This window comes from Meleagris gallopavo, chromosome 1 (genome assembly GCF_905368555.1).
Source record: "Meleagris gallopavo chromosome 1, MGAL_WU_HG_1.1, whole genome shotgun sequence".
Lineage (NCBI taxonomy): Eukaryota > Metazoa > Chordata > Aves > Galliformes > Phasianidae > Meleagris > Meleagris gallopavo.
The window spans coordinates 60,927,694-60,936,473 of record NC_139404.1 but is presented as its reverse complement, the minus strand read 5'-3'; the positions used below and the strand labels follow the sequence as shown (position 1 = coordinate 60,936,473).

The window sequence follows — 8,780 nt, the reverse complement described above, 5'->3', positions numbered from 1 at the left end:
CTCTCACACAAAGCCCAGGTGCCGTGGGCCAGCAGCAGAACAGAGCTGCACGCCTTGCTCCACCAACAGCCAATGGCATAGAATCAGAGAATCATTAAGGTTGGAAAAGGCCACTAAGATCATAAGATCATCTAGTCCAACCATCAACCCAACGGCATGGTGTGTCCTTGGGCTCTGTGGTGGCAAAAGACTACTCAAAAGCCTGAGCCAGGAGGCACGGGAGCTCTGATGGTCCTGTCATGTCCTCCAGCTCTTCGTGCTGGTGGTGGCATCCACGGCTTGACATCACCTCCTGGCTCCAACTGGTGTGTGACACCACTACCTAACAACAAATCTTGAGGTTCCAGCATTTGTGTGCAAGTTGGGGAATATAAATATACACATAATAAAATTAAAAAAGTATGCTTTTTTCTTGCACTTGATCTTATGCCAGTGTACTTTGGCTAAGCACTCTGTGGCACTCTATGCAGCACTCAGCTGGCATTACAACATAATGGCTTGATAACTGTGTTGTTAGAACAAATTTGTTTGATTGAAAAGTAAATGTGTAATGCGTTACTTATTATTGTCCCATTAGCTTCATGGCTTATGTAGAGACTAATTACATGGTGTTTAGGCTGCAAGCATTCCTCTTTTGATGCATACACTTAATAAAAAAGAATCCTGTGGAGAAAATGGTAACTATTTGGTTATGATTGAGTCATACCTTGGGCATCATTACAAGGTAGCATTTCTGTATGATAACAGTACACAAGTGACAGGGTTTTCTAAGTTAATGTTTAACAGGACAGCCTGTTACTATCCCATGCTGTTCTGCAGCCCCTTATGCACATGAGAGACTCCACAAACTTAGAGGGGACCACCAGTGGGAAATAAGGGGCTGCAGGATGCCCTCGTGGTTTGCAGCCACCGCTGAGCAAAGGGAGCAATGTCAAAGCAGTTCTCATAACATTTACGATATTAAACAAATCTGGACATTGTTTAGAAATTTATTAGCAATTTTAAAATAACATCATTCCTTAGATAAAAATGCAATCTTACAGGAATATACATTTGTCCCACACAGAGATGACCCTATAGCTCGCTTGCGGGCCATTCACTCTAACTTTTCTCTGTTGACTTTAAAACGTGCGAGAGGGCAAGACGGACTCTGGCACTGATGACAGGCTTACATGATGGTTACAAACTGTACAGCATTATTTACAAAAGCATTTTTGTGGCTTCATGAAAACTAGATATAAAATTGTGGAAGGAGGTAAAGACTTGAGAGAGGGAAGGACTTGGGCGGAGGTGAGAGGAGGGCTGGGGTGGGCAGAGAGCACAGGGAAGAGTGGGAGAGGAGGTGACTGACTGGTTTATACTTGAGAGAGGTCATTTTACAGCTCTGGGCAATTCAAATGAAGGCAAAACACTTATATTTATCAACAGTTATAGCTGATGATCAGAGCAGGAAATGATGCTCCAGGGCCTGAACTGAAGAGGTGCTGAGGAACCCCATCTTCCCTGAAGTCACCGGGAAACACAGGTATGCAGTACCTTGCCAAGCCAGACCGCGCCATACAGATACAGGCCAGGTACAGCAACCCCATGCCTTAAGGAGTTTTGATCCTGCAGTGCTCAGTCATTAGTGTGGATATGAAGTCAGACTGAGTGAGAGATCAGCTCCTAAATTACATTTACACTTCCCAAACTGGACCAGATTCCAACCACTTCTTGCCAGAATTTACCCAAAGCGACTTATCCTTTGATCTACCAAGTGGCAATTGTTTGGAGGGAGACTCCGTCATTCGGAATTGATTTTTAAGGCAGTTTTAAAAGTATCTCCCCGTTTTTGTGTGTGATGCAGCAGTGTTGTCAAAGAGATATTTACAATCTGACTCCTCCTCCTCTGAAATCTTCCCACATTCAAATTGTCAAGACTGAATAATCCTGAACCAATCACTCCAATGAGCAGTCGTGACGTTGATGATGTTTAGGTAGTATTGGTTACCAGTCTACCTGCTTAGGATGGGAGTGGACTGGCTTAGGATGCTTAAAATATTAAAAGAAAAAATAAATAAATAAAGGCATTACAGCCTTTTTGAGAAAGAGTTTGCATTTTGCCTGACTGGACAAAATGCAGAACAAAACAGAAAAACACAGGTATTTTATCCTCAGAATGATGAGGCTAATGAATGGTGTCTGAGCCCGTGAGTCTGTCTTGAATAGGAAAATGCTTTGGAAAGCGGTTATTTGGACGCTGTCAGAAAAAAAAAAAATGCACTGTGTGGTGGGACCATGCCTGCTCTTGCTGCTACTCCGAGGGCCTAGAGTGCAGGCACTGGCCTGCGCTAGGTGAGGGCTGGGCAGGGTGCCAGGGCTCCAGGCCATAGGAGCAGGGCCTGCCCGCATGGTGTGGGGTGGGAGAACAGCATGGGAGCATGGAGATGGGCTCCCAGTCATGCCTTGCTAAGCCCTTGGTAATGCTAAAGAAGATTTCCTCCTTACTTCAGCCGTTGGTGCTGCTCGGCTTGGTTAGCCCTTCAGAAAGGGACTTGGTTAAGTTGCCTAACTGTCCCCTGCCACCTGAGGCCCACACAGCACACATGGGGCTGGCAGACATGGCACCAGTCAAGCGGAAATGTTTTGCCCTTCTGGAACTTCTTCTGTTGCAGACTGGGCAGAGTACTGCAGGGTATCTCAGATGGCAGAGGATGCACACATTTTGGCAGCTCAATCAAGGTTTGTGCCCTTAAAGGCCTGTTTTAAGATCATGTATTAACAGTTAAGTCACATTCCCTGCATAAGGTGGGGGAAGGATGGAAGATTGAACTAGAACACTAAATTTCGTTTCAGAAAAGGATTTTTCCACTCCAGTGTGATGCTGCTACTCTGATAGCAATTGTAGCTTGGTCTGTCTTCAGTACAGGATTTCTTTATGCTGTGTTTCTGCCTTCAGCCCTACCTTCTCAGGCACTGGAGCAGCAAGGCCACAATTCAGCTGTCCAGAAACAAAGCAAGAGAGAGCAAAGCTCCACAGACTGAGATCCCATCGGAAACCTTTTGGATCCCTGGGCTTGCTAACCCAGAATGAGACTTTAATATCTTTGCAACATTCGAAAGATGAGAAAAGAAATCCTATGTAGCTATTGAAATTTGCATTTCTTAATCTTTGGAGAAGAAAATAAATGTAGGAAAAATATTATTAAATTCTTTCTAGGCTCAGTTCTGTTTTCCATATTTTTTACATAAGTAAAACGTCCCTGACCAGTAGTGAACTCTATCCTTGTGTTACCAAGATGGGAACAGGGGCTTCTGATGGCCTGGAGTATATATTTTTTAAATACACGCTACAAATTAATTATTGGAACTTACAAAATCTCACCACTGCCAGAAGCCTCTGAATGGATTCTATTTACTTGGTTCCCACTCACTGTTCCTCTTCCCACCCTATCCTGGGACAGTCTCAACTGGCCCATACCATAGGATGCTCAGTTCGGACTCAGTGGGGATGCCCCACTTCAGCTTTCTGGGCCCATGGGTTGGGGTTTCTCACCTAGACGCATGAAGCAAGGCCTCCAGCTTCACCTTCAACACAAGTCTGCAACCCCACGGGCTCGTGGTGCTGTCACCTTGTGCGATTGTGTCTGTGTGCAAACGCGCATACATTTCATACAGCAATCTGAAACTATCAGGCAGAAAAGACACAGGAGCCTGGCTGAGACCCATACAACTGTTATATTGGCGTCAGTCTAAAGAAAGCAATGATACATTGCTTTGGAAATTATCAAGAAATGTAAAAAATGCATTTGCCCTTTTTTTGTTGTTGTTGTTTTCATCATCGTTGTCATAGTCACTGGGGGCAGGGTTCTGAGTCAGAAAACAAAGCAGAAATAGATGCGGTTCTGTACATGGCACCTCTCTGGCTGTCCTTCCGTGCTGGGTGAAGTGGGCAGGGTAACAAACCAGGCTGGACCCTGCAGCAGCAGCAGCATCCACGCCATCATCATCCGTATGTCCAGCTGAAGATACAGGTGATGCAAAAAAGGTCTGTGGATAGTGAAACTCCAGCTCTGGACCACGAGTTCCGTTTGCTTCCCTGTCACATCAGCCACACAGAATAAGGAAGAAAAAAGAAATGCACCCGGTGTGGCTGGCCCAGTACTGCCTGGAGTAATGAGCAGGAGTGGTAAAGGGATGAGGTTTGTTGTTTTGTAAGAAATGTCTTTAGTCTGCAGCGTACTCCTGCAAGTCAGAGATGCTCAGTGGCAAACAGCAGATCGTTTTCCCCTTTCTTTCCTTCTTTCCATGCCACTCCTTGGCCATTGGTTCCTCCGTGGCTTCCATCCACAGCACAGTGACTGTACCCATCATCTACTCCTGCACACTGGGAGAGGAAGGACCCCCACGTACTATGCCTGTCCCACTTCCATCACCCCCAGACTCCACCTCACCTGAAGGAGGCAGTAGCTCTTTGCTCAGACCTGTCACAATGTACACGTTGCGTGTATCTCAAATAGAAATAAACAAAACAAACAAACAAAAAAGCCACCCTCCCCAGAAAGAGAAATTGCACAGCTGGCACCAGCAATGCCTATATTGAACACCTGCCCCTCAGACAGCACAAGGCATCTGCATGCTCTGCTAGCCATGCACTTCTCACTCTGCAGGACCTAAGCCATTTTCCAGCAGGCTGCGACTTCCTGGCTATTGTCGGCTTTGACCCATGGGGGAGCTACAGCTTCACCAGCAATGTGCAGGGCACAGTCCTTTCCATTCTTCTCCTTCCCTTCAGGAAAAGTCCTAAAAGATGACAAGTGCTGGCAGACATCCAGAATGCCCCTTGCCTCCGCTGCTCTAGGCCAGTACTTTATTAATCAGGAGCAAGGAGCACCCCTGTCTCTTACTGGGAGGGCCGGGGGACTTTCTAGTGGAGGAAAATGAGATAGGGAGCCCCTTTGCTACTTTCGTTTTCAGAAAACAGCCAGTACAGCATTATTTACTTTCAAGTAGCTTTGGAGCACTGCAGAGCTACCAACAGCAAACTCACAAAGGGAGAACTGCTCGCATGCCAATCACAGTACAGACAAGAGGGATGGAAAAAATGAGGCTGACAGACTTCAGGTGGTTGCTTTCTCCAGGACTTGGATTGGGACTCTGATACCAGATGGTTGCTTAAGTGGGTTCACATTTCCCCACTTTAAAAGGATTTTGGTTGGCAAGGCATCTTGAGCTGCTACTGGCCAGTTCAGAATAACAAGGAAAAAGTGCACTTTCAAAAATATCTTCCACTATTTCTGCTTAGTGGCCCCAGCAGAGTCAAGAAGTAAACCCAAGGGCATTACAAAAACACATAATAAATTATATACTCAAACATCTGTGAAGTTCAAGACTGGAATGGAAGTTTAGCTCTGAGTCAGATCACACCTCTGAGCACTCATCAAGTTTGTGAAACATCTTGAAAAGGGAGAAAACCAGCAGCAGTCTAGACAGAAATCAGACACATGAAATCTAATAATATCTCCCTGGTTTCTCAGCCTCTGCCACAGGTTAGGGCCGTGTACCATCGTGGGGTGAATCAGGAGAGATTCACACTCAGCAGCAGGGAAATATGGCTGGGACATGCTGCGCCATCGGATGTTTTGTGACTTAGAGCACGACCCATATGCTAAGGTCTGGGAACGCTCATGGAAACACACAAAAATCACCAAACATCCGTGTCATGACCAGACCACAGCAATTTTCCTAAGCAATGATTCAGTGCTCTGTCCCTCACTTACCCAGTGCTTTTAGCCCAGAGTTAAGCACATTTATTTTGCAAACGATTCTGCCATTTGCATTTGCTTAATCCAAGATCCTCTTACAACGATCAGGATGAACTATCTAACCTCAATCTGCAAGCAGGTGCTTTCCCCCTCCCTGAATTGCTGGTGCCAGCTGAAGACATGGGATGGATCTTCCACATGGGCTTGGGGATCTTGCCACTCTCTCGTGGGAAGAGACTTTCAGAGAGGCTGAGCAAAAGGAAAGAAAACAAAGCCTGAAAAAACATCCCGGCCTCGGGAAGAAAGGTACTCTACCAACAAAGTCATCGTGCATGTTTAAAGAGCTGACGAGGAAGGGTAATGAACACAAGATATGCAAAATCAGTAACGTTCGACCTGTCAGTGGATTGCAGAATAGTTACTTACACCAGGTACACTTTGTTCATTGTACAAATTAAAAAAGGAAAAAAAATAGTACCCCTGTCCCCGACCACACGTAGAAAAGCACTTAAAAGTTCAAAGGTAAAGCTTGGCACATTCCAAATACGAAATGATTCACTTGACATGCAGCAAAATATACAAGAAGTGACTCTTTTTTTCTTTTTTTTTTTCTTCTTAAACAAACTTAATTCGATTCGATATATTTGCTTGGCACAATTGCAATTCCTTTTAAAAAAATATTTGAAAAATACCGAAACTGACCTGAATTCAAGTATAACGGTTTCTTCAACAGAAACATCATCAATGCAATAAAACATCACACGGAATATATTGAAGCGTAACGCCTTCTGCTTGGTTGTCCCCCCACCCCGTTAATTTTTTTTTCTATACAGTTTTAATGCCAACACGACTTACGATTGTATTTTAAAATTAATATTATTGCATTGTTTTTGCATATCTTGTGGAACAGAAAATGCAAAGAGTTACTGATTCCCCTCCCGACAGCAGGCACTACTTCAGCACTGCATCCCAACGGCCCCATTGGTCCCTGGGACGTGTGGGGCTGTGCCAAGTGTGCTGTCTGCTGCCATTATATGATAACACAACAACAAAAAAAGGAGGTTCTGCTCGCTTGCAAATCAGATGACAGAGTCTCGGTGTACATAGTGATCAGTAAAACTCGCCTACAGCGTTATGCTTATACCAAATGCCAATGGAGAAAAGAACCTGGCTTAAATAATATAACATGGTCAAACCAATGTAACATCTGCAAAGGTGAAAATAAACCCAAACAAAAAGGTAGGTGGTTACAGAACCTTGTAAACACTCCCTTCTCCCTCTGAAAAATTATAATAAAAATAAAATAGTCAAAATAAAAACCGCAACATGCTCTCAAGGAAACACCGAACTGTGGGACAAGGAGAGACCCGTGCCTGGCCACTCCCCACTCTCCCACTGGCTGGCGGGCTCAGCTGTCTGAGCTCCAATTGGTCGGCAGGTGACTTGCCCGCACACGGGTTGGCTGGTGAGCAACCCTCGAGCTCTGATTGGCCAACAGCAGGAGCCACTGCAGTCCCCGCGCTCCCCTTTTGGCGGCGCTGCGTCCTCCGGGCCCGGGCGGCGGGGCCGGGGTGGCCAGGGGCGGTGAGGCTCGGACAGAACATGTGCAAAATGATTTTTACAAGCAAAGTTGAAGGATGCCCACTGGAGGCTGGGCGCGTTTGGCTGGGCCGCCCTTGGGAGGCAGTCGTCGTGCCTTGTGCAGGGACTGGAAAAAGAGGGAGCTGGCTCTCCTCCTGGGCGCCGCACTCTTTCCAGGCGGCTGCGTGCCGGGGTCCTATCCGCTCCTGACAAGCTCTCTGCCACCACCCAACTCTGCGACTCGTCCCAACAGAAATGAATGAAGAACGCTGTTCCGGTTACTCCAGGTCACGAGAACAGTGAGGCACTTCTGAAACAAACCCATTAGGAACATTGAAACAAATAAAAAACCAGCATCGCTTCCAGCCCTGGCAACTACAGGCTGCTGATATAAATCCTGCTGTCCTTCAGCTCCTCCTGACTTTTTCTACAATCCGGGTTCTGCACCTCTTCCTCTTCCTCGCCTGCACTGTCCTGCCCTGCGTCCCTGCAGTTAACAAAAGGCAACAGGTTGCCATTGGGGCTCTGCTTGCTGTTACCATTGAGAATGTTGTCTGCTGCGTTTTCCATCTCTTCTATCGTCATGTCGCAGGCATCAGCGAGTTCCTGGGTCGTGACCTCAATGAACTTTGGATCTTGAGCAAACTGCATCAGTCCTTCCGAAATCAATACCTTCAGGAGGAGGCAGGGAACCAGAGACAAAAGCAGACATTAGCACCTTGAGTTGCCAGCCCTACTGCACCCCTACCGCATCTCCTTGTAGGCCATGCTGGCCATGCTGGCCCCTCTCCTCCCATTCATGCTGCTAACCCCTGCTCACAGGTGGACTTTGGCTTTGCTGTGCCCTCCCAAGGGCCATGTTCCTACACTGGCCTCCACACCTCCCATGTCCCCACGCCACCATGGCCTTACCGCTTCGACCAGGCTGCTGGCGCTGCCATGCAACTGCCTGCTGCTCCCCGCTGTCTGGCTGGGGACGGTGAGGGACACCGGCCTGGCTCTTCTTGGGCTGTCAGAGCTGTCGGGGAATCTGGAGCTGCAGTGCACGGAGGGGAAGCTGCTGTTGAGCTTCTCGCTGGACTCAGCCCCCTCGAGGCGCAGCGTCGGGATGGGCTGCTGTGGCCAGCCTCGGCTGCAGGGTGTAGCAGGCGGTGTGGCACACAGCCGGGAGAACGTGGTGGGGGAATGGCTTCGCTGGAGGAGGGGGCTCAGGCCGGCCACTGCCAATGCCTGCAGAGAGAGGGGGGACACATGGAGTGAGGGCTCACTCAAACTGCAGGGCTGGGATGGCAGAGCGCTGGAGGAACTACCCACAAGAGGCCCAGAGTGTCTTGAGGCTTGGACCAGATGATCTTAGTGGCCTTTTCCAACCATAATGACCTTTATGAGGCTTGTGAAATAGCTGTCAGCTCTTGCAGTGGTTGGGATGTTTCTCCAAACTCATTTTGCAACTTT

At 47.4% G+C, this 8,780-nt stretch overlaps 1 protein-coding gene across 40 annotated transcripts in view; it reads right to left on the bottom strand.

The window, feature by feature from the left end:
• Positions 1–975: 975 nt before the first annotated feature.
• The window catches only part of CACNA1C (calcium voltage-gated channel subunit alpha1 C), a 473,299-nt gene continuing 465,494 nt past the window's right edge, over positions 976–8,780 (bottom strand). For 39 of the 40 annotated variants that reach the window (XM_085230338.1, XM_085230100.1, XM_085230092.1 and 36 more), the window contains 2 exons: positions 8,238–8,555; positions 976–7,997 (listed from right to left, as the gene is read on the bottom strand). In XM_085230338.1, the coding sequence (XP_085086464.1) occupies positions 7,701–7,997; positions 8,238–8,555 (615 nt within the window). In that variant the 3' untranslated portion in view covers positions 976–7,700. The remainder of the gene's footprint in view (positions 7,998–8,237; positions 8,556–8,780) is intronic. The other variant, XM_085230299.1, reaches the window with a different exon arrangement.